Here is a 26,645-nt window from a genome sequence, read left to right as displayed (position 1 = left end):
GTCAGCAGTCGAGATGAAAATGTAAAACAGAGAAACGCCGAACAAACATCAAGATGTTTAGAAAACTTCAAGACATTTCGGCTTGCGTAGGGAAGCCTTGTTCACACAAAAAAAACACCGCCCTTCCAGTTCGTGAAGATGGTCGAACAGCGAAGCTGTGCTAGTTACACCGACTGTTACACCACGCAAGTCAAACTTCGCAAGCAGTCTATATAGCAGATATTTTGTTTCATTATTATTTCACCTCATTTTTGCTTTTGCGTGCTTCGCGTGGTGAGCATGCTATAGGAGTGCTTTTTTTGCGGTTCTCCCAGTGGATTTTTTTTCGCGTGTTTCACCGCCAACTCTCGCTAACACTCGCGGTAGGCAGCTTCTTCCTCAGGAGTACGCACTACTCGTGGTCTTCCCATAGTTGTAGCTGGGATAGAATATGCGGAACCACTAAACCAAAGCTCCGTAGAATGGGCGCGATGTCCACCACTGGAGATGCGGGCGCTGCAATCCTTTTGACGATTGGTTGGATTGGTTTGACGATTGACGTGGCTGCCGGCACTTCTTGCGCCAGCAAGAAGTACCGACAGCCACGCCCTCCTAGTATCGCGTTTCAATCGCTGGGCACTGTTTGTGGGCCGCAAACTACCAGCATAATAGTTGTTTCTTTCGAGGCAGGGTGGAATCAATCATTGATAACTTTGATGCCGATCTGGCTCGATGCCGAAAATGCACCTTGTGACAACTGTATAAGATAATGTTCTCACAGGGGGAAAGGGGTCCCTCCAACCTCTTTTCCCCTGCTGAGCTCTTCTTTTCCTCTCCCGCTAGGTCACGTGGCCCCTATTTAGCAAAGTCCGACAACGACGGGGCACAGGGTCCACATAAACAGCTTCGCTGTAAAAGTGGCTCGACGAAGCGAGCTTATGCCCCTTTTAGTACGTGACCGAGACACCTAGCATAGGCAGGTCGAAGATTGCGATCATTTCTGCTTGACACTTTTTTCGTAGCCTGGCTAAAAAGAGATTCCAGACACTGACGGGAACGCCAGTTTCTTTCGCGATTATGCTTGCTTTGTCCCAGTCAACCTCATGATTAGAAGTTACCACGTGTTCCGCAAGTTCGTTAGAGACAACATTCTTCTTTCTGGCGCATTTCATGTGTTCTCTTAGGCGTCTTTCCAAATTTCCGCTCTCGCCGATTTAAGCATAGTTACAGTCTGCGCAGGGAATTTCATAAACAACGCCTGGAAACTTTTCTTTCTTGAGCCGTACTTTCACGTGCACCAGTTCGTGCTTCAGCTTGCGGGCGGGAACATGCACCACGTGTACGTCAACTCTCCGCAGAACCCGTGCCAACGCCTCACTGACCCCTGGAACATAGGGGACGGCTGCATGGGCCCGGGCTCGCACCGTGCGCGACGAAGTGCCGTTGCGTGTGCGCCGTTCCACGGAACGAATAAAACTAAAAGAGTACCCGCAACCGGAAAGTTCGCGGCGCACCTTGGACAGAGAAGAACCGTCTGAAGTTACTGAAGTTCTGCCTTGAAAACACGTACTTTGTGTTTTGCGATGTGATCCGCAAACACGAAACCGCAATGGGTGCTTCCATTTCAGTTACGGCGGCTAACCTTGCCATGGAGTCACTGGAGACACGGGCTTTGACTTCCTTCGACCGCCGCCCAAAGATTTTTCTGCGCTATATTGATATCTGTTTTTGCATCATCAAAAAGGAATCTTTAGAGGTATTCTCGGCGAATATGTGCAGCATAGAGACATCCATTCAGTTTACAACTGAAACGGAGGTCTCTTCTCGTCTTCCTTTTCTAGACGTGTTGGTAGAGAGGAAAAACGGCCGCCTTTCTTTTGGTGTCTTCAGGAAAGAAACGCACAGCGGTCGCTACTTGCATTACGAGTCTATTCACCCAGCCTACCAGAAACGCTCACTTGCCTCTTCTTTGATACAAAGAGTGCATGAGATTTGTTCCAGCAAAGATGACCGTGCCTCTGACCTGTCCAAGGTGGACCGCGAACTTGCCGGTTGCGGGTACACTGTTAGTTTTATTCGTTCCGTGGAACGGCGCACACGCAACGGCGCTTCGTCGCGCACGGTGCGAGCCCGGGCCCACGCAGCCGTCCCCTATGTTCCAGGGGTCAGTGAGGCGTTGGCGCGGGTTCTGCAGGCATTTGACGTACACGTGGCGCATGTTCGCGCCCGCAAGCTGAAGCATGAACTGGTGCACGTGAAAGACCGGCTCAAGAAAGAAAAGTTTCCAGGCGTTGTTTATAAAATTTCCTGCGCAGACTGTAACTATGTTTATAAAGGCGAGAGCAGAAATTTGGAAAGACGTCTAAGAGAACACATCTAAGAGAACACATCTAAGAAAACAGCTGGTGCTGCAGGTTGGGAGGCTAGCAGGCGAACTCAAGAGCGACCAGGAAAAGAACGGGCTGACGGAGAAGGTAGGCGAAGAAAATAAGTTGTTGAGAGCCGCCAAAGAAAAAAATATCCAGATCCCACTCACTGTGGGAATCGACGTAATTTAAGCTTTCTGTGCTGTTTGTGTTAATTGACGGCATTTGGCACTAACTTCTACGGAACACGACAGTGAGGGTGTGGCACAAAGGGCGCGCAGCGAGACGTGCTTGCTCGAGGCGCTGTTGATGCGCCATTGTCCGTAGTCTGCTAGAAGGTTAGCGCGGTCATTCGCTCGCAAGGCGCACCGCACAGTGGGTGAGATGAGAGAAATCCTTTTACCGAAGGAGAAATAGCAGCTGCCACGTACCGTGCCCGACGGACCAACGCCCGCTGGCCATCCGGCTTCCGTCACGCAGTACGGCGTCCCAGTGTTGCAGAGACATCGTGGCTGAAATTTTCATTATGCTGGACCATCACTTGCATATTGTCGTATTGACGCCACTGTGCTTTAATGCGGCTTTGCGCCTGCACGTCCTGCGTCAGTTGGCATGGACAAACTAGCAGGGTGTTTATTTTTCAGGTATAGCCGGAACCTGCCCTACTATACGTGGAATTATTATTATTACAGCGAAGCTGCATATGGGTAAGGTTCCATGCATTGTTTGTGTTTGGGCGTCAATAATAATAATAAAAAAAAAAGGCGAGCGAGCGCCCATCCAGGAGATAGTGCGATACTGTCCTGGCCCGCGGCGGTGGTGAAGCAGGCTTCAAGCACTCGATCCCTAAAAATAAATAAGAACAAATAATAATAAATAATAATAAATGAAATAAATAAATCATGATGCATTGCTTCAAGTCGATGGGTATACTGGAGTCGTTTGTGAACAGCACGTGGACTCACGAGCAGGAGGCGTTGCCATATGCACAAAGGACAAAATGTATGTAGTATACTATACACCCTTGACTCCCAAGAGGACAATGCCACTGAATATAGACAAAAAGTGTTCATTTTTCCAGGGGGAGGGGTAGGAGGGTAGGGGGGGCAGGGCTGGGGCCCGACCAGCTTTCCGAACCCCACCCATAAACATATTGCGCTTTCTTTAATCTCAATATCTACCTTGTACAGTTACCTATAACTTTAACGGATCCAGTCCTATCAGTCTCATCCGTGTTTCTTTTTTTTACACCAATACACTAAACGTCTCTTTCATATCTCGACTGCGTCCCGGTTGACGCTTCCGTCCACTTCAAACCCATCAGCGATTCTGGAAGGTGTACGTATACCTTCGCCTTCCATTATGATGTTTTAAGTGGTCTCCAGATTTTTGCTGCAGCAGACACATGCCTTATCATCTTGCGAATATTTGCTCTGCTATGTTTTTATCATTAGGCAACCAGTTCGAACCTCAAATAGCAAGGCACCACTCCTTGTGTTATCGTAGAGATTTTCCCTTCTAATTTCTTCCTTCCCATTCTTTTAAATCTTCATGGTAGTTTTTGTTTCCGTTCTTTGCATCCAATTCACTGGGTCTGTTTCTCTCACTTCCAATGTAAGTAGACAACCCGGAATCATCAAAATTACGCAGATCTCACGCACTGTGTCAATCGGTATACGTAAAGCTTTCATCAGCCAGCGAGGCTAAATGGCACATTGCTGCGACAGACGTGCTGCGGATGCAGTGACGAACGCGTCTCTAAGCCGCCATGGAGAACCTTGCAGAGAGCTAGCTCTACTCAGAATTGAAATGTGTGGAATCGGCAGAGACGGCGCAATGCTCGACCGTGCAGCTACAGTAGACTATGAGCGACGTGCAGCTACGAGGAACGCGTCCCGAAACGTCGTCAGGTGCGCGCGCTCACTGTTTATTGCGAGAGCAGTTATACGGACATTCCAGGCGAATTTCTGCCGTCGTCGCCTCCGTGGTGTTCTGTATAAAGTCCAAGGGTGATAACATCGTCGCTGCGCACCGCATGATTATGTGCGAGTGAAAGCGTGCAAGCGTGAGCCGATCGACGGTGGTGGCTCAATCACGCGAGCGCAAGAGAAAAACGGGGAGGCAGCGCGCCGTCTTCCGTCGTGCGCAAAGCACCGGGGGGGGGGGGGGGGAGGCGAGGTAGGAGGGGGGTTCTAATTCAGTGGCGGCTGCGTATGGCGCGACCACGCGGGCCCTATCTTGAAAGCGATCTGCGATGGGGGCAGAGTGCGCTGAGTGCTGATAGCTTCGTGTGCGCTGTGTTTTCGCCGCTTAGTTCGTTTTGAAGCGAGAGGCAGCACGAAGGTGAATTCGCTCACTGCTGCTGCCGCGCTTTCTCACTCCAGCATTTTGACAGCGAGTGCGCGTGGCCATTGAGTGAGTTGTGTTCATGTTTGCTTGTGCGCGCGGGACAGCATGCTTGTTAATTTAGTTAGTAAGCGAATCTCTACAAGTTTATACGACCGATAAAACTACTATCCTTACATCGTGTAGATATTTACTAATTTGCTATCGCAATCGATGCTTCGCCTTTCGGGCGAATGTACGGCTGCTATTGCAATATAAAGCCGCCACTCTTGGTGTCAGAGGAGACTTGGTGTAAGCAAAAAAAAAAAAAAAAAACGAAAAGAGATGCAAAAGCGAAAGATGGCCAAATGGCGACGCCGCCGTGAGGTTTCCGCATCAGCCAGCCGTGACGTCATAGATTTTGGTGGCGTCTGCTCGATCATAGTTAATTTTCTATTAGCAAAGATGGTTGTATTTTAAAGGACTCAGTAAGTGTCGATATATTGCACTGTGGCCCCTCCGCCAAAGACTGCCCACATATGAAAACATACATTTTCGTGACGTCACAATGATACGATGGCGCTTGTGTTCTGACGCGAAAAAAAAATGGAAATTTGGCTTTGATTCTCTCGTCTAGTAAACAACCACTTTCCGCGAAATTAACACAAATGTACGGTTCGAATATTACTTATCAGCCTAAACTAATTCAGTGCGTCCTTTTGCGAACGCTTGGTGGCGCGGCTTTTTCATAAAAGTGGCACCATAGTCCAATGCGGCGTCCTTGGCGCACCGAGTTAACCATGTGACGCTCACCGTCAGAGAGTGACCGTTTTCCGCAGGGCAATACCAGGTGTGCGTGGTGGCGGGTGGTGGTCGCGACTGCCTGGGATCGATCGAGTTGCCCCTGGACCGGCCCGTCACACTGGCCGAGCTGCGCGCATCGTTTGGGGCCGCGGCAGACGTGGCGCTGCGCGAGCTCACCTCAGCGTCACGCTTCGGATTCGTCACTGAGGCACTGCGGCCGCTGAGCCCTGGCGAGGCCGAAACCTGCGTCGTCCAGCAGATCTACCCTTCTCGAGCCGTCATGCTGCGAGACAACAAAGGCGAGTTCACCGGAACAACGTTTTTATTAAAAAGAAAAAAAAAGCAGGCACGTGCCCACCCCTTGTTCTGGAACCAAGCACGCATTTCGCTGTATAGTGCGCAGTTGAGACAACTTGGACAACGCAGTTGAGACAAAAAAAAAAGGCAGACAAAGGAATGCCGACGACTACAGGTTCTCAAGCGACGTTTTATTAAAGCGTGAAAACGATATGTATACGCGACTTAAATTCAAACATCAGTTTTGGAAACACGTGCTAGCCAATAAAACCTTCATGCTCAACAGTAGCTTCTGCCTCGTCAACTCGTCAACGCTCGGTCACGCTCCTGATTCAGCCACTGCGAAATCGGGAAATGGTTGCCGAGCGTTTAAGATTGTCTTACTTTTCGGCAATGCGCATGATATATTAATGTATATCAAACTCGGCTTTCTGAAGTTCAGGATTCCGAATTGTCAGATTTAGAGATCTAAGTTGCAGACATAGACCTCCGTGCGCCCTTAGCTGTAGTAAACACCGTGAGCTACCTAATTATATATTGCGCATGATCTAATCCATATTGACACAAGCTGCCTTGGGGAAAAGAGGATCCTGGGTGTTGAGCCGATGCTGAGTGCTTGGACCTTTAAGGTGCCTCGAAGAAGGCAACACACCCCTTTGGTATCCGCTTCACGTAGACCGCAACCCCCGGACTGACCCATCCGAGGGAAATCAGTAGTTTCCTTTTACTGTCCTGCTCTCCAATCTTTGTATTTCTCTCTCACTTTCTATATTTCCTTTATTTGTTTCGCTTTTGTATTACTTCCAATCTTCCCAGCAAGGTTTACCTTGTCTGAGTAGCCAACCTAGGTTATGTCACATTTAGTATAGTGGCAACGTACAGCTGGCATTCGCAGGGCCTGCTTTTACAGGCTTTGCAGTGTGCCCTTAGGGCTTCACGGTGGCTGGCTGGCGTTACTGCCGGAAAGTACACTTTCACCTATGGCTAGTTCCTGCCCCTCACTCCCTGATCGCCCTCAGAAAAGAGGGCGCACCATAGAAGTCTTCTAGTTTTTGGTCACCAAAAAGAAATCTTTCCCCGATTCAATGTCATTCACTTCGAAAAAGCCGAAAAACAAGTACAACAACCTCACATTTTCTTGCTTAAAAATCTCTAAGTGAGGCTCTTGTACCGGGTAATAAGGCAAAGAAAATCGATAGCGGTGATCTGCTTCTGGAACTCCGCGATAAGCGCGACCACACAAGGGTGCGCCATGACGGGTTCCGACTCTAGGTTCCACTGAGCCAAACAAAACCTCGTGGATCGACTGGCACACAGGGCCAAATCGAGCGACCTTAGAAACATGCACCATAACCTAATGGAGAACTTTCTACCTGACTCATCAAAAATCACGACAGGACGAGCACATACTTTCAGAAACTTCTTGTCGCCCAAGTGATGCCGAAGTCCCCCGAAAACTGCCTCACACAGTGTCAACCAAACTTGGTATGAGCACTCGACAAGAAGAAGCACGAACTGGTTGATCGCCTGATTAGGCAAAGGGTGCAAAAAGCGAACAGTCTGATATGGAACACCTGGGAAAATAAAAAGACTAGCAATCCTTTGGAGAAGAGCTGCAGGAAGCAAACATTGCGTAAAGATAAGAACCGAATCCTCACGACCATAACAAAAAGGGCACACTCCATGATCCGGGATGGCTGTGAAGGGCCTGTAGCTCATCGGCAGGCACCCTCGCGCCAGGCTGCACATGAACGTAACTCGCCAAGCGTCGAGAAAACTGGCCGTAATGAGCTTCCAGCTTGGCCTGTGGATGGACAGATCGTACCTTTGGCAATGCGGGAGGAGACCTGGGGTGAGGATATTGACTAGTTCTTGGACTGGAGTTCAAACTACATCGATGACGGGGTGAACCTTGCGGAGGCATACCAGAGCATTGGCAGCCGCCGCATAAATGGTGGACGGGAACCTGAGCGAGGCGCAAAGTGGGAAAATGTGCTTTTCGGAAACAATCGAAGTCGGGTAGTAAGAAGGAAGGAAGGAAAGCTTCGAGTCAGGAGCATATCCGAGTTAAGAGCGACCTGGGCCCACCTGATGTGTAGTGCAGTAGCCACGATGCCCAGGTCGGGAATTCTGAGTCCTCCTTTGTCCTTTGGTACCTTAAGCACTTGCCGAGCTACACAACCACTTGTCCCTTTGCAAAGGAAACGAAAGAGGACCCTCTCCAAGATAAGATTAGTTCGGTTTAGAACAGGAAACACACGCCACGTATGTCGCAAGGAAAGAAAACAGAAGTGAGCGAAGAATTGTCGCTCAAGCCATCAATGGACATGACAACGCGCTGAATTCCTGAATCCTGGTTTCAAGCTACTCCTCAGCCTGCTGCCAGTTTTCAGGAAACAGACCACCTGGATCGAATTGGAAACCTGGAATGCGCAACCGCGTTTTCATGAGAAGACCATGAACGGGCTGCGGACTGGACGGAGTGGAGTTCAATTACATGGATGCCCTTTTCGACCTATTCAACTTTGCACCACTCGCCTCGCAGTAACTGTCCATGACATCCAATACTGTGCAAGCTGATGCCTCGTCCGGGACGACAGTAGACAAGTCATCCGCATAGGCAAAGAGTACAACAGGAGGAGAACCTGGTGGGAGTAGGAACCTGGCGATTCCACCGTCACAAGACGACCTCTGCAGAAGCGATTCAAAAGCGAGCACGTAGAGGGCAGACGAGAGAGGATCCCCCTGCCGCCCACCCCGTCCCACAATGAAAGCCTCGGAGACGCGATCCTGTATGAGAACAGCAGAAGTCGGTCGAGAATGCAAAGCTTGGACCATCTGCCGAAAAGCCACACTAAAACCAGCCTCTTCCAAAACCCGGAACAGGTACCTATGGCTAATTATGTGGAAAGCATTCTCCTGATCGAAGGAGCACAAAATACTTGGAAGTTTCTTGGTATTTGCCCACAGGAGAAGGTCCCTCACTGAGTGGAATGTCCCTGGACACAACATACCTGGTGTGGACCCAAAACAGTGTTGAATACTGGAATGAGTCGCATACTTAGACACTTTGCTCTGAGCTTGTAATCGCAGTTCAGAAGTGTGATTGGACGCCATGCTGTTAGATCGGAGCTTCTCGACTCACCCTGGATCTACTAAGGAAGAGAGAGTTGTGCTCTTTCTTGAAAGATGCCTACGTAAGACATTTATGCTGCACCACGCTTCCATTTCCAACTGTTCTGCTCGGGCTGTGGCTCTCAACCCATCCCAGCGTCGCTGCAGGAGAATCCGAAGTTCCTTTCTGAGTGAGGCCATCAGCAACACCAGGCCCGCAAGACAGTGGCTTCGAGAGCAGGAGGACCGCGTCGGAGACGATTTTAATCTTCTCGCGCTCCTCGAGTGCTCGACGCTTGCGCCAGGACCTGGAGCACTCGCGCACACTGGCTTTCACGTCATTCCATTCTATGCAATCTAGAGGCTCTCTGCTGGCAGCGATCAAAAGAGAATGGATAATACCTCTGCGGTTGCGTACCTGTCCTTTGGGAGCCGTAGATTTAGACGGCACGGTCTCTTTCCTTTCGAGACTATGTTCGAATCGGTAAACCGCAGAATTAGGAAGCAGTGGTCACTAAAAGCAGAAGGAACCAATCATGAAGAATGCGTACTGGAAGCCAGTGACGATGAGACGTAAAAACGATCGATGGGGCTCTGCATGCCCCTTCCTGTAAAGTCATTTAATGTCATTCCTGACTGTCCAGAGCGACGCACGCGCCAAGCATCGAACAGTCCCAGCCCATGGCCAAGCTGTCGCAGTGCACCATTTGACTTTAGGAGTTCCTCTACGGGAGACGCGATCAACCTGTTCTAACTCACAGTTGAAATCTCCTACAAGAATAAGCCGAGAGGGGCCTACCAAGTATGGATCTAATGCAGTGAAAAACTCTCTGATCTCTAACGTTGTTTGGAGCATAAATATTAACAATTCGAATGCCACAATCGAGATCCACCGACAGGATACGACCCTCGGTATCCCTGGCATGACGAAGAACAAGGCCGCCAAAATTCGGCATCAAAATGATGGCCGTACCTCGGCAGCCCCACTCGCCATAACTCCAGAAAGACCTGGTGCGAAAAATCCTATCAAAGTGGCTGATCTGACCTAACCTATAGGCATAAGTTTCTCGGAGTACGAGAATATCTACCATTTTGGATTTAGCTAAGTTGATAACCTCTAACCGTTTGGAAGCTCGAGACAAACCTCTACTATTGAAAGAAGCTATAGTGAGAAAAGGAGCCATATTGGGTGAAAGAAATTTAGCGGAAAGCTAATTAAAGTGAAGGAAAGACAAGAAAAAGCGGTCGCGGAGACTTCCACACTCGCCGCTTGCTGGTGACCAAAGAGACTCGGGCGATGTCAGAGCGATCTCACGTGACACACCCGCTGGCGTTGATAGCAGTTGCGATTCCCGTGCGTCACTCGCAAAAAGAAGGCTTCCCTTCTCCCCAGCTTGCTTGGCGCGCGTGCGACGGACGTGGGAGTCGAGGATTACCACAACGTCAAACAAACGGCTCGCAAGAGCGCGTGTCCAGCGCCCTCACAAGAGCCCATGGACGCGACTCCCAGTGAAACAGCGCTGCTAGCGCCTAAAGAGCGGCGGGAATTTCTCGACCGCACCGACACAGAACTACCGCATCAGACGGCTCGAAAGGGGCTCTGTAAGTTAAGTTAGTCTTCTTATATAGACATGCAGTACAAACATCTTCTGTAATATGGATACACAGGTACTACAGTGGAACGTCAGAGGACTTCTTCGTAACCTCGCCCACATTGCAGAACTGACACATAAATTTAGTCCGAAGGTGTCCAGGAAACACACTTAAGGCCTACGAAGTTGTATTTTCTCACGCAACATCCTGTTTTCCGTAAAGACCGTGACAACGCTTCTGGTTCGTCTGGAGGTGTACACCTCCATAGCTCTGTTGCTTGCCAACAGTTTGTTCTTTAGATGACACTCGAGGCTGTATATGTGCGAGAAATTTTAACAACCTGATAACCATTTGCTTTATTTGCATACCGCTTTATTAGCAGCTTAGTAAAGCGGAATTTCACAGCCTCTTGGCGAGCTCCCAGGCCCTTAAATTATCACGGGGGACTTCAACGCTCATGACAACCTTTGGGGAGACTCCCGGTGCTACACGAGAGGCCGAATGATTGAAAACTTTTTTGCAACTTTGAGGCACATGCTGCTTTATAAGAGCCTACCTACAACGTCTATCATAATTCATGTTCTTTATAGATTTAGCGATTGGCTTTGTGGTCCTTCTACCTTATTTAGAATGGAGTTAGTAAGAAATCCTTTAAGGAGGTGACCACTTCCCGGTAACGTTAAAAGAGCAACATGAATGTCCTCGACATGCCCCTCGGTAGAAACTAGCCTCCGCCGATTGAGATCATTTTAAAGACTGAACTTACTTATCACAGGATAAGCAATTTTAATATAGATGACGCACTAGCTTATTCGACCGCTTTTATTATTGACGCAGCACAAAAGTTTATCCCTCAAGCAAAAGGTCATTCAAGTGGAAGACGAGTTTTCTGGTGGAACGATGATTGCAGACAAGCTCGAAAGAAGCAAGACAAAGCATGGGACACTCTGCGCCGATATCCTACTGCAGCAAATATTTCTTGAATTTAAACATTCTAAATCACAGGGAAGGCGCCCATGACGGCAGGCTAGGAGAGCAAGCTGGGAGAGGTTTCTTTCGAGAATTATTTCGTATACCCAGGAAAGAAAAGTGTGGAGCGCGCTCAAAAGGCTAAAGGGACAGCAACCGCATCCGCTGCTCATGATAAATAATGAAGGAAACAGGCTGGAAGACAAGGCAGACACTATTGGTAAACATATTGAGTATGTATCTAGCTCCGCGCACTATTCACAGGCATTTCTTAAATACAAAGAAGTAGCGGAACGCAAGATACTAGACCGCAAGTGCTGAGGAAATGATCCATAAACCGTCCTTTCAACATTGCCGAGCTTAGAGCAGCATTGTAGGTCTGCGAAAGCTCTGCGCCGAGAGCAGACAGGATAATGTATGGCATGATCAAGAACATGCACACGGACACACAGATGACGTACATTGCTCGCACTTTTTAACATTTAGGCAGCCGGACACCTTGGTGGAGAGAACCTGTCGTTGTTCCAGTTTTGAAACGCGGTGAAGGCTTATCCTAAGTAACTAGCTATACCGTCCGATGGCGCTCACTAGCTGCCTATGTAAGCTTTTCGAGAAAATTATAAATCGCCGTCTTTTGCATTTCCTAGAATCAAACACAATGCTTGATCTCCACCAGTGTGGTTTTCGGAAAGGCCGGTCCACAACCAACGATCTTGTGATCATTGAGGCTAACATTCGCGGTGCATATGCCCATAGGCAATACTTTCAGTTCTTTTAGATGTGGAAAACTCCTATGACAGCACATGGCGCTACGGTATTATCATAGATCTATCGGGAATGGGTATCCGTGGCAACATGCTTAGCATAATTCAAAGCTAGCTCTCATACCGTACTTTAAGTTTTAGAATTGCTAATGCTCTGTGTTGTGCCTGGCGGTCCTCATGGACAAAAGGTGCACACCGGCGAGAGTGCAGTCATGGAATGCCATTCCCGCTTCATCGTATTTTTGACGCCAAAGAGCTGGTGACTAAACCAGGTTAGCGTCAAGATAATTTATAAGCGATTATGTGTCTATTCAACGACCCGAAGCTGACGAGCGAGACGAGTTCTGTGATCGCAAACTAAAGGGGTCATCGGCCATGTGCATCGGCTATTGCTGAAAGGAACTTCAAAATGGTAGATGATGGGGTATGTTGGTACGAATACACACTTCAGCAAACAGCTTAAAAATGCGACACAGAGAAAGAGCACAAGATACAGGCGCTGACTGAGTCGAGGGCATTCAGTTAAGCGGGGATGTGCGTTTTCAAAATGATCGCGGAACAAGTGTAGACAGGTTCTTTGACTTGATAGTGCGTTACCTGCGCTCCACACTGGTGCATTGTATAGGGAAGATAATCCTCCAAAACGAAGGAGTGCGCATTGGATCATGCCTTGTACCTGCATTGAGTGACCTGACGCTGTTATGTTCGACCGGCGGGGGTTGGCGATCTTCGGGGAAACGACCGACGGAAAGGCGCCACCATGTCTGCTGCCGACGACTCGCTTTGAAAGGACGGCAATACGTCAGTCCCCAGCCCATCGGCGCCACCATGGCTGCGGCGGCAACTCGTTTTGTAAGGAGGACATTGCGCCGAGTCAACAGGACATCGGCGCCACCATGGCTGTGGCGGCGGAGCACATATTGTTAGTGTGTACGCCGTCACCTGCACGGTCTGTTTGGAGCAGGGGAGCTCCTGGAATATATTTTGCGGTGCCGTCTTACGCAGCTTAGAAGTCATCAGTCAATGGACAGACGCGGCGGCCACCGTTTGCGGAGTCGACTCTGGGATAAAGAGGCGCCTGCTCGGGGCAGCACCGTGTCTGCGAGAACCCACTCACCTCGGCGTGGTCAGTGCAACCTGTGCGGAACTGAGTGCGTAAGCTCTCCCCCTCAAAGGTGGGTCGGCTACGATGACTTTGGACGCGCCGTTTGGTTGAACGGCCGTTTTCCCTCACCTAGGGATCTAGGGAGGGCAGAGTGCATTTAAGGAGCCGTTGGCGGCTCCTCAGTGTGCATTCCTCTTTCAGTCATGCTAGACTGATTGACTGTAACGTCCTCAAGTAGATACTGTAAATAAATCCCATATTCCTCATTCTCGGTGAGAACAAGTCTTCCACTTCAACAACGTCTTCAGCGTGGGTAAGTTGGACGACGGCATGGGCCAGCTACCATCTATTTCATGCCCAACTCCAACCATTACATCGCTAGCCCACTACCACCTTAACATTGAAAGGAACTTCCCAACGGTCAACGCCAAGGTGTCCAGGTACGTCGACGACTACCTCGTATTCATTGAGGCGACCGATGACGATCTTGTTTCAGTGGTACAAGTAATCTCCAAGCGCTTTGTAGATACCATAAAAGGTCTTACGCTCACGAAGGAGCTACCGGAAGAAAACACCTTGCGTTTTCTGGAATTTCTCCTTTTGTTCAAGAAAGAACATGTGTGCTGGAGGTACGCACCCCGCTCAGCCAAAAGACTCTTGCCTTTTTCATTGGCACACTCAAGGTTAGTGAAGAGGGGAACCGCAAAAGCCGCCTTTCATAAAGCCACGCAGAGATCGTGCATACAGGAGATTGAAACGGCCTTTGAAGGCCAGGTACAGCGGCGTTTTCTGGCTGATTTTCTGAGCATCCTCCTGGTTAAGCTGGCGGAGGACATGTTAGCAGAAATGCCCCCCGCCGCCCCCCTCCGCCCCCCCCTCACCCCCCCCCCCCCAAAAAAAAGCCCCGCAAAGCCGAGATCAACAGCTAGAAAATGGCTGTCATTCCCTATGTGCACGGGGTGTCCCATAGATTGAAGATGCCTCCGGCAGGGCGGGAGTTTCGGTAATTTTTTCAGCACCAGACAAGCTGAACACCTTATGCATAAGGGTCAACCGCGACGACCCCCCAAAAAAAGGTTGCGACAAAAAGCATCAGGCGCCCTTCACCATGCTGCATCATTGGAGTCGTTTATGACATAGCCTTGAGCTGCGGACGGTCACACGTACGAAAAACGTGTGACCCGCTGCCTCAGTGATCGCCTGCGGGAGCATACCAACATCATAAAACAAAACACAACTATAGCAGCAGTCTTGCTCTGCATTGCAGGTCGTGTGAATGCATCCCTATTTTAGTCAAGTCACCGTCATCCAAAAGCATGTTGAAAAGCGCCCGCGTGAAATTATTGAAGCATTTGCCATTATCCAACGTGGTCCTTCATGTATCAGTTCACTGTCCATCCAGTTATTAGACCAGGAAATCTCGTATCTGCAAATTTAACACATCTGCCCGCCTGCTACCTCAAGTCACTCATCTCACGTTTATCACGCCGTTAATGTTTCACTCATGCTTCTCTGCCTATTATTTCGCCCTGGCACAATAAACATACTTGTTGGAAGTCAGCGCCTGTATCGTGCGCTCTTTTTCTGTATCCGGTATTCGCTCTGTCTGCTGAAGTATGTGCTGCAAAGAGCCTACGCTGACGACTTCTTGCGACCAGCGCCGACACCAGTTTCACATGAAAGCGCGTCTTCATTGCATCGAGGGCGGGTCGAAGGTTGGACACCAGAGGCGGCGTCCGGCGGGGTGGTGCGACAACGTGGGTGGGACTTGGCAGACTGCGCAACAGTTGCAATTGGCCGAGAAGAACATTGAATACCTTCGTCGAGTAAAAGAGGAAACTAACTCCTTCAACAGGGGATATCGAGTTCCTAGTAAAACAGCGCCAGAGAACACAAGGGACCAGACGAAGAACTACACGCACACAGGGTGCTGTGTACGTGTCGTTTTTCTTCGTCTGACCCCTTGTGTTCTCTGGCACTGTTTTACTACCTATATCAACCAACTAGACCAAAAGTACGTCTTGACCTGACATTGAGTGTTGTAAAGGGCGCTAGGACACGCAAAGACTTTGACGTGTAGTGGACTCCGAGAATCAAGGAGCCGGTCTTGTAAATAATAATCATGTAAATTTGTACATAAAACTTTCCTCATCGCTTGGACGTCACTTTGGACTGCCCTTTCTCCTGGCACCTGCCATGGAACATTCGTGGCCGCTCGGACCCCCGACGTCACAACAGTGGCTGGCAGCTTATGAGATCGGCCGCTGTTGGCTACATCGGTGTGGTGAGTGCTACGTGTTTGCTTCTCTTTTCGCCAGACCCATTAGCGCAGGCAGTCGGTAATGTTGTTTGGGGTTGCTTCTTATTTTGTCTCACAGGCCAAGAAATGAGCGCACCTTGGGCTGAATTACGAGTGGGGAAGAAACGCAGGGTGCACTGTATGCATGGATGAGTTTAAAATCCAAGAACTCGTCGAAAGTTTTGAGAAGAGGGGCATTTCGGTTGGCCCTGCGAAAGGAAAAAGGTAACAGTTAGAGCTTTTACAGGATGAGGAGGTGAGTTGGGAGGAGGCCGGTGAGGCCAGAAAAATTATTTAGAGCTCGAAAAGCGCGAAATCTCCTGGCAGTAGCGATAAAAACGGGCTAGGTAGTGCCTGAAGTAGGCAGATGCCATAGAGAGTATTTTCGTGTTTTCTGGTGGACCCTGTTTTAGAAATTTACCTTCTTTAAACAGCGAATTTTAGTTTTGAGGAAGGGTTATTTTGAAGGCATACGAGATCACTATCGAGAAGTTCAAAGTGCAGGACCACCTAACATGCGAGGAGTTGGGCATTTCCGCCGGCTCCGCGAAAACAAATGAAGTAGTTTTCGAAGTCATGCAGGCAGATGTGGTGGTCGATGAAGCTGATGAGGCTTGGGAAACGATTGTTTAAAGCAAGAAAGAGGAGATGCGCGAGCAAGAGGAAACGCGACATCACGCTCTTAAGATGAAAGAGCTTGAGCTGAAATGTCAGACGCTTAGATGGCAGATAGCGCGACGCTATCTTCGATAATCGTTGTGTGGCAAAAGGGTGTAATTTAGCTTAAGAGTGTGTGTATGCCACTACAATAACCGATCACTCGCGAGGGCGAAGAAAGGCGACTGCCTAGTAGATAATGGGACAATGTGCGCGCGGGTCTGTGAATGCATCCCTCTCCCAGAGGCTGCTGTTCTAAACTTGCAGCTACGAGCTGCGTCAGGCGAAGTAGTGACTTTTACCTGCTTCGCGACCGCACCTTGCGAAAAGCCAGGAACGTGCGACCCCCTCGAGCTCGTCTGAAAGGGTGTGTTTTGGGCGCGAGAAAGAAGTCAAGACGCGTTGCAAGTTGCTTTTTTTCACTTGTATTCAGTTTGTGGAAGATTAGTTGCGTGTTGAACGTTTGAGAGGTGTAAGGAATACCGCAGTTATTATTGCGACAGCAATTATATGTACACTCCAGGCGCATTTCTGCCGTCGGCGTCAGCGTCGCCGTGAGGTCTCGTTTAATGCCCCAGGGCGATAAAGTCGTCGTCGCGCGCCGTATACTGTATGTGCAAATGAAAGCGTGCAAGGGTGAGCCGGTGATCGCGGCTTAGGGCCCAAACATGGTCAATCCGCCCGTCCATACCGCCCCTGTCCGCCCGCGTGCGGACACCCAAAAGGAGGGTGGTGTCGCGAAATCCGGTGCGCGCTCAATCCGCACGAGCGAATCGCACGCACACTCCTATTGGACGACGCGGCCTGTTGACAGCTGGCAACCGTTCGGCGGAGCAAATGTGTTCAAGGTTGGCAACTACCTTTGACAGCATACATCGCCTCTTTTACGTAGAGGAAGCGCTCCAGCAGACGACACTGGCACATTTTTGCAGATTTTCAAGCTTTCGCGTGACTGTGAAAATGCGACTCTAGGCTGCCACATTCTGTTCTGCAGCCGCATGTGTTGCACCGGCACCGGTATCCTTCTTCGAAACGCTGCATAGACATCTTATCTGAGCCACCTTTTAAATATGTATTGCAATCGCATCATGTCGGCAACATGCGGCATATTCTCGGACGACTACTTTGAGTGCGCGCTGCCTTGGCTGGTTGAGCAAAACCTCTCGAATTATCCAACGTGCTGCGTTCTACGTTACGCGAAAGTGATATGCCGCCGGAAGCATTCGTCCGAAATCCCCGTGTTCGGCGCGATGGCGTAGTTTCTGTAGTGCTAGTGACAGCTTACAAGAATACGAAACACATGCACATCTGTCGCGGAATACAGCTGCATAAGTCGCCAAGACACCCCTCTTTACCACTGAGCACGCGTGTAAGGCTCCGAGTACAGCTTGCTGACATGCTTGCATTTGCGCACTCATGCTTTTTTTTCACTCTGCCAATTTTAAGAGTGTGTTTAAAGCATTTGGATGAATGAAATGCCCTTTGCTTTTTTACGCACACAAAGCCACCAAAGATGAGGCATCAAATATGCATATTAAAAATGTAATACTTGCTGCTTATAAACTTTCCAAACAAAATATAACCTTAAATGATGTGCTCAGCGAGGAATGAAATTTTCACGGTGTGCATGAAATTGTGCATAAGTGGTTAGCTTCATGCAGCAAGGAATTTAAGGTTAAATAGGGAGTGTACAATTCATTATGACCGGCATAAAAGCAATATGTATGTATAGCGGTGACCTTATGCAGATATATACTCATGAGATGTTTCCAAAGGGAGTATTTATTTGAAAGCAAATAATTTATATTGCTGGTAAGACAACTTATTTTGAGTGAAATCAAACAATTGTTTTCTTACGGGCCTGGGTGGTCAATCTGTTGCCACCTTACTATTTAGACATACCTAATTTAACATTTCAACAATCTACAAATCATTACCAAAGTGCACAAAATTAAGCAGTACCATGACAGACATGCTCCCTCTCTTACCCATGGCAGCAAACAAGGATGATCGACATGAGACTCTTTGATACTGTCAGCATCATATATGCGTGCTCTATTTTGATTGCTCTACATATAAAAAATAAGCTCAAACAGGATGCACATGATACATGAACTATTGTAAGCTCTACTCACGTCATTTGAGTTAGTTGGGCATGGGCTGCATGCTGTTTATGTATTTATGCAGTAACAACCTAGCTAGCTGATGCACAGCCATATGTTAGAAAAATGAAAAAATGCATAGCATGACACAAACAGCTGGCCACTACCTGCATTTATTTGAAAGCAAACTGAGATTATCAAGTGACTTAGCTGAGCACTGAGTTCAGTGACCTCTCGTGGTGTGAAAAAGTTGATGTAGTTAGTAGTTTTGTGTTTGTCTTTCCTAATTAGCAGCTGCTTCAACATGCACATGACAATGAAATGAAGGCTCAAATTGCGGAAGCCAGAGCCACACAAAAAGTGAGGAAAAATTCATTCCCATTTTTTTATTGCATAACAAACCAGCGAATAGTTCCTTAGGTTCAGTTTCGTGAAGGAAGCACTAGGTGTTCTGCGTAAAACTAGAAGATTATTGTGCTCCATTATCTATTCACTATTCGGGTAGCCAAATGAATCATATCCCAATTAGCACTGGGAGAGCACAGAAAATTGCAGTAAGAGGCCGCAATGGCTCAGCCTCTGTGCCAAATGCACAATTGTTCCAGAAGAAAACACACATACTGGTGAATTGGGTATGCATTCACATCTCCTATTCAAATTCACACATCAAAAGTAATCTTTCGTTCCTTGGTGCATTGCTCACCATTGTAGACTGTTTCAGAACTGTGTGTGTGCAGTAATATAACTTAACAAATCATCATCATCATCATCATCATCATCATCATCATCATCATCATCATCATCATCATCAGCCTAGTTATGCCCACTGCAGGGCAAAGGCCTCTCCCATACTTCTCCAACTATCCCGGTCATGTACTAATTGTGGCCATGTTGTCCCTGCAAACTTCTTAATCTCATCCGCCCACCTAACTTTCTGCCGCCCTCTGCTACACTTTCATTCCCTTGTAATCCATTCCGTAACTCTTAATGACCACCGGTTATCTTCCCTCCTCATTACGTGCCCTGCCCATGCCCATTTCATTTTCTTGATTTCAACTGAGATATCATTAACTCGCGTTTGTTCCCTCACCCAATCTGCTCTTTTCTTATCCCTTAACGTTACACCTATCATTTTTCTTTCCGTAGCTCGTTGCGTCGTCCTCAATTTAAGTAGAACCCTTTTCGTAAGCCTCCAGGTTTCTGCCCCGTACGTGAGTACTGGTAAGACACAGCTGCTATAAACATTTCTCTTGAGGGATAATGACAACCTGCTGTTAATGATCTGAGAATGCCTGCCAAACGCACCCCAGCCCATTCTTATTCTTCTGATTATTGCAGTCTCATGGTCCGGATCCGCAGTCACTACCTGTCCTAAGTACATGTATTCCCTTACCACTTCCAGTGCCTCACTACCTATCTTAAACTGCTGTTCCCTTCCGAGACTGTTAAACATTACTTTAGTTTTCTGCAGATTAATTTTTAGACCCACCCTTCGGCTTTGCCTCTCCAGGTCACTGAGCATGCATTGCAGTTGGTCCCCTGAGTTACTAAGCAAGGCAATATCATCAGCGAATCGCAACTTACTAAGGTATTCTCCATTAACTCTTATCCCCAATTCTTCCCAATCCAGGTCTCTGAATACCTCCTGTAAACACGCTGTGAATAGCATTGGAGAGATCGTATCTCCCTGCCTGACGCCTTTCTTTATTGGGATTTTGTTGCTTGCTTTATGGAGGACTACGGTGGCTGTGGAGCCGCTATAGATATCTTTCAGTATTTTTACATACGGCTCGTCTACACCCTGATTCCGCAATGCCTCCATGACTGCTGAGGTTTCGACTGAATCAAACGCTTTCTCGTAATCAACGAAAGCTATATATAAAGGTTGGTTATATTCCGCACATTTTTCTACCACCTGATTGATAGTGTAAATATGGTCTATTGTTGAGTAGCCTTTACGGAATCCTGCCTGGTCCTTTGGTTGACGGAAGTCTAAGGTGTTTGTGATTCTATTTGCAATTACCTTAGTAAATACTTTGTAGGCAACGGACAGTAAGCTGATCGGTCTATAGTTTTTCAAGCCTTTGGCGTCCCCTTTCTTATGGATTAGGATTATGTTAGCGTTTTTCCAAAATTCCGGTACGCTCGAAGTCATGAGGCATTGCGTATACAGGGTGGCCAGTTTCTCTAGAACAATCTGCTCGCCGTTCGGGCTCCTCCACGTCCACTTTCGGCTATCTCGCTTGCGGAAGAAGGTATTCATTATCCGCATATTATTCTGTTCCGCAAACTCTACTAATAACTCATCCCCTGCTATTCCTAGTGCCTATGTCATATTCCCCCACTGCCTTGTATCCAGCCTGCTTCTTGCCTACCTTGGCATTGAAGTCGCCCATCAGTATACTGTATTTTGTTTTGACATCACCCATCGCCGATTCCACGTCTTCATAGAGGCTTTCGACTTCCTGGTCATCATGGCTGGATGTAGGGGCGTAGACCTGTACAACCTTCATTTTGTACCTCTTATTAAGTTTCACAACAAGACCTGCCACCCTCTCGTTAATGCTATAGAGTTCCTGTATATTACCAGCTATGTTCTTATTAATCGGGAATCCGACTCCTAGTTCTCGTCTCTGCGCTAAGCCCCGGTAGCACAGGACGTGCCCGCTTTTTAACACTGCAGTGTATATGCTTCTTTTGGCCTCCTAACTTCACTGAGCCCTATTATATCCCATTTACTGCCCTCTAATTCCTCCAATAGCACTGCTAGACTCGCCTCACTAGATAACGTTCTGGCGTTAAACGTTGCTAGGTTCATATTCCAATGGCGGCCTGTCCGGAGCCAGGGATTCTTAGCACCCTCTGCAGCGTCGCAGGTCTGACCGCCGCCGTGGTCAGTTGCTTCGCATCTGCTGGGGACTGAGGGCCGGGGTTTGATTGTGTTCATATAGGAGGTTGTGGCCAAGTACTGCACCAGGGTGGCCAATCCTGCTCTGGTGAGGGAGTGCGTTACCGGTTCTGGTCACCGGGATCAGGCCACACTCCAGGCCTGTTTATGCAATTTTATCAACACGGGGATTTTCTTTTATCCGGTGGAAAATTGCGCGGCACCGGGATTCGAACCACGGACCTCTTGCACGCGAGGCGGGTGTTCTACCTCTACGCCACCGCTGCACCTTTTTGGCAAATCAAAGCTGTGGTTATTCAGTACACTGAAAGCAACTTTGCATGTGGGTTAGATGATATAATGCGCCTACATATGGGTCAGCTTAGTATTATCAGCCGCTTTGTTTACTAGTTGTTCACTGTTACGCCTGGACTATACGGTGCCACTGGGAAATGCTGTATTCCTGCATGCACGCTAGAACAGCTTGGCTATGCACAAACATCCCTTTACATCTTACTTAAATTAAGCTGGTGTAGATTTGCTGTCAGAATGTGCTTATAAGCATAACTGCTAAGCATTAAAAAATCGTTTGAAATGTAAGGGCGGATGCTCAGCTTTGCAGGTGTGACATTCTACATTTATAGTGCAAGGCCACATCAATGGACAAGAAGTATACCACATAAATGCTCGTGTTGTGACCTCATAGTCGCAATGCAAGTAGTTTTCCGCGGTTTTTAGCTATAAAAATGTGAAGCAACCTTTAAATTCAAAACTGTATTAGGTAAACTTAGACACCGTGAAAAGCAACATAACACTAAGGTGTACACATTTTTTGTCGCATAAGCTCTTTGTAGTGCAGCTCAAATATATATATATGTAAATAAATAAATATATATATATATATATATATATATATATATATATATATATCATCATCATCAGCCTAGTTACGCCCACTGCAGGGCAAAGGCCTCTCCCATACTTCTCCAACTGCCCCGGTCATGTACTAATTGTGGCCATGTTGTCCCTGCAAACGTCTTAATGTCATCTGCCCACCTAACTTTCTGCCGCCCCCTGCTACGCTTCCCTTCTCTTGGAATCCAGTCCGTAGCTCTTAGTGACCATCGGTTATCTTCCCTCCTCATTACATGTCCGGCCCATGCCCATTTCTTTTTCTTGATTTCAACTAAGATGTCGTTTACCCGCGTTTGTTGCCTCACCCAATCTGCTCTTTTCTTATCCCTTAACGTTACACCCATCATTCTTCTTTCCATAGCTCGTTGCGTCGTTCTCAATTTCAGCAGAACCCTTTTCGTAAGCCTCCAGGTTTCTGCCCCATATGTGAGTACTGGTAACACACAGCTGTTGTACACTTTCCTTTTGAGGGATAGTGGCAGCCTACTGTTCATGATTTGAGAATGCCTGCCAAACGCACCCCAACCCATTCTTATTCTTCTGGTTATTTCAGTCTCATGATCCGGATCCGTGGTCACTACCTGCCCTAAGTAGATGTATTCCCTTACCACTTCCAGTGTTTCGCTACCTATCGTAAACTGCTGTTCTCTTCCGAGACTGTTAAACAGTACTTTAGTTTTCTGAAGATTAATTTTCAGACCCACCCTTCTGCTTTGTCTCTCCAGGTCAGTGAGCATGCATTGCAATTGGTCTCCTGAGTTACTAAGCAAGGCAATATCATCAGCGAATCGCAAGTTGCTAAGGTATTCTCCATCAACTTTTATCCCCAATTCTTCCCACTCCAGGCCTCTGAATACCTCCTGTAAACATGCTGTGAATAGCATTGGAGATATCGTATCTCCCTGTCTGACGCCTTTCTTTATAGGGATTTTGTTGCTTTCTTTGTGGAGGACTACGGTGGCTGTGGAGCCGCTATAGATATCTTCCAGTATTTTTACATATGGCTCATCTACACCCTGATTCCGTAATGCCTCCATGACTGCTGAGGTTTCGACTGAATCAAACGCTTTCTCGTAATCAATGAAAGCTATATATAAGGGTTGGTTATATTCTGCACATTTCTCTATCACTTGATTGATAGTGTGAATATGGTCTATTGTTGAGTAGCCTTTACGGAATCCTGCCTGGTCCTTTGGTTGACAGAAGTCTAAGGTGTTCCTGATTCTATTTGCGATTACCTTAGTAAATACTTTGTAGGCAACGGACAGTGAGCTGATCGGTCTATAATTTTTCAAGTCTTTGGCGTCCCCTTTCTTATGGATTAGGATTATGTTAGCGTTCTTCCAAGATTCCGGTACGCTCGAGGTTATGAGGCATTGCGTATACAGGGTGGCCAGTTTCTCTAGAACAATCTGACCACCATCCTTCAACAAATCTGCTGTTACCTGATCCTCCCCAGCTGCCTTCCCCCTTTGCATAGCTCCTAAGGCTTTCTTTACTTCTTCTGGCGTTACCTGTGGGATTTCGAATTCCTCTAGGCTATTCTCTCTTCCACTATCGTCGTGGGTGCCACTGGTACTGTATAAATCTCTATAGAACTCCTCAGCCACTTGTACTATCTCGTCCATATTAGTAACGATATTGCCGGCTTTGTCTCTTAACGCACACATCTGATTCTTGCCTATTCCTAGTTTCTTCTTCACTGTTTTTAGGCTTCCTCCTTTCCTGAGAGCCTGTTCAATTCTATCCATATTATAGTTCCTGATGTCCGCTGTCTTACGCTTGTTGATTAACTTAGAAAGTTCTGCCAGTTCTATTCTAGCTGTAGGATTAGAGGCTTTCATACATTGGCGTTTCTTGATCAGATCTTTCGTCTCCTGCGATAGCTTACTGGTTTCCTGTCTAACGGCGTTACCACCGACTTCTATTGCGCACTCCTTGATGATGCCCATGAGATTGTCGTTCATTGCTTCAACACTAAGGTCCTCTTCCTGAGTTAAAGCCGAATACCTGTTCTGTAGTTTGATCCGGAATTCCTCTAGTTTCCCTCTTACCGCTAACTCATTGATTGGCTTCTTGTGTACCAGTTTCTTTCGTTCCCTTCTCAAGTCTAGGCTAATTCGAGTTCTTACCATCCTGTGGTCACTGCAGCGTACCTTGCCGAGCACGTCTACATCTTGAATGATGCCAGGGTTCGCGCAGAGTATGAAGTCGATTTCATTTCTAGTCTCACCATTCGGGCTCCTCCACGTCCACTTTCGGCTAACCCGCTTGCGGAAAAAGGTATTCATTATACGCATATTATTCTGTTCTGCAAACTCTACTAATAATTCTCCTCTGCTATTCCTAGAGCCTATGCCATATTCCCCCACTGACTTGTCTCCAGCCTGCTTCTTGCCTACCCTGGCATTGAAGTCGCCCATCAGTATAGTGTATTTTGTTTTGACTTTACCCATCGCCGATTCTACGTCTTCATAAAAGCTTTCGACTTCCTGGTCATCATGACTAGATGTAGGAGCGTAGACCTGTACAACCTTCATTTTGCACCTCTTATTAAGTTTCACAACAAGACATGCCACCCTCTCGTTAATGCTATAGAATTCCTGTATGTTACCAGCTATTTCCTTATTAATCAGGAATCCGACTCCTAGTTCTCGTCTCTCCGCTAAGCCCCGGTAACACAGTACATGCCCGCTTTTTAGCACTGTATATGCTTCTTTTGTCCTCCTAACCTCACTGAGTCCTATTATATCCCATTTACTACCCTCTAATTCCTCCAATAACACTGCTAGACTCGCCTCACTAGATAGCGTTCTAACGTTAAACGTTGCCAGGTTCAGATTCCAATGGCGGCCTGTCCGGAGCCAGGTATTCTTAGCACCCTCTGCAGCGTCACAGATCTGACCGCCGCCGTGGTCAGTTGCTTCGCGGCTGCTGGGGACTGAGGGCCGGGGTTCGATTGTTGTATTCATATAGGAGGTTGTGGCCGAGTACTGCACCAGGGTGGCCAATCCTGCTCTGGTGAGAGAGTGCGTTACCGGTTCTGGTCACCGGGATCAGGCCGCACTCCAGGCCTGTTTGTGCAATTTTCTCAACACACGGTTTTTTTTTTGTATTTTCCGGTGGAGAATAGCGCGGCACCGGGATTTGAATCACGGTCCTCTTGCACTGGAGACGGATACTCTACCGTCCCCGTAGGAGTTAAATTAAAAATTAATTTATGGGGTTTTACGTGACAAAACCACTTTTTGATTATGCACGCCGTAGTGGAGGACTCCGAAAATTTCGACCACCTGGGGTTCTTTAACGTGCACTTAATTCTAAGTACACGGGTGTTTTCGCATTTCGCCCCCATCGAAATGCGGCCGCCGTGGTCGGGGTCCGATCCCGCGACCTCGTGCTCAGCAGTCTAACACCATAACCACTGAGCAACCACGGCGGGTCCCGCAGGAGTTGTACGCCTCATTTAACCTACAGTGGTGCCCTACTTGGTCAGTCAAGGTGGACCAATCTGAGCTCGGTTATACCGCATGGATGGCACTCGGCTAGAGAACCTCGTATTTATGACCTGCACATGTGAGGCCTTACATATTTGAAGATATATATCTATTTTTTTTTTTTTTTTTTAGGAGGGTTCCCGTACAGTGATAAAATAAAGGAAAAGACATTAAAAGAAAGAAAAAAAAGAAAGAAAAAGGGGCGAAAAAAAAAAAAAAAAAACGGAACATAATAGGTGATTTGAACTCGTGACCCTTCGATGTTGCCCGGAAAGATAGCTCAGTCGGTTGGTTCGTCAGGCCCCAGGCTACTTTCAAGCGCCGCAGCTCCTCCTCCGAGCCTCACACTTACGTGGAAAGAGACTTACGTGGAAAGGGCAGAGTAGTTGGAAGGCATACTTTCTAGGAAAAATGGCCGCTCAAGGAGAAGAGCGAACTCGAGCGGCTTTAGAGGCTAGGAAAACTGCCTTAAAATATTTAGACTTGAGGGAAAGCTTCGTTAACAAACTATAACACGGCAGTCAGCACTCGAATACGACGAGAGAAATTACTGAGACGTGGAAAATTCCCTTGAAAAAAATCTGGTTTGCTAGACAAATGCTCGTATGTATTGAACCTCTTAAAAGATGAGGGGTGAAATATGCGCTCACCGAGAGGGCATCTTCAGCGCGAGACATCCACAAGGCACCTTACAGAGATGTGGAGAGCTTCGCGGCCGGAACGAAGCATCCCTTCTCCGCCGGCCAAGAGGGGGAAACGTGCTTTCCGATCGCTCAAGGTTGCGCGGACAACGCATAGCTCTAGCGTCTAGGAAAAGCTTAACCAGGTGCGATGGCGGCACGCATAGCGTGGGAAGCTAGCCGCCAGAATAACTATACCAAGGACTGCTGCTGATGAGGGCGAAGTACCTTCGTGTAATTATAATAACCCTAATAGGACTACTTTCGAAAAAAAAAAGGAAACGGCCCAGAG

The 26,645-nt window shown here is 47.8% G+C and overlaps 1 protein-coding gene across 1 annotated transcript in view; it reads left to right on the top strand.

Moving 5' to 3' along the window:
• The window catches only part of LOC126545936 (uncharacterized), a 120,164-nt gene extending 114,123 nt beyond the window's left edge, over window positions 1-6,041 (top strand). Inside the window, exon 7 of the mRNA XM_055061620.2 lies at window positions 5,510-6,041. Coding sequence (XP_054917595.2) covers window positions 5,510-5,904 — 395 coding nt within the window. The 3' untranslated portion in view covers window positions 5,905-6,041. The remainder of the gene's footprint in view (window positions 1-5,509) is intronic.
• The last annotated feature ends 20,604 nt before the right edge of the window (window positions 6,042-26,645 follow it).

This window comes from Dermacentor andersoni, chromosome 1 (assembly GCF_023375885.2).
Source record: "Dermacentor andersoni chromosome 1, qqDerAnde1_hic_scaffold, whole genome shotgun sequence".
Lineage (NCBI taxonomy): Eukaryota > Metazoa > Arthropoda > Arachnida > Ixodida > Ixodidae > Dermacentor > Dermacentor andersoni.
This window is presented reverse-complemented; position numbering and strand designations above follow the sequence as displayed.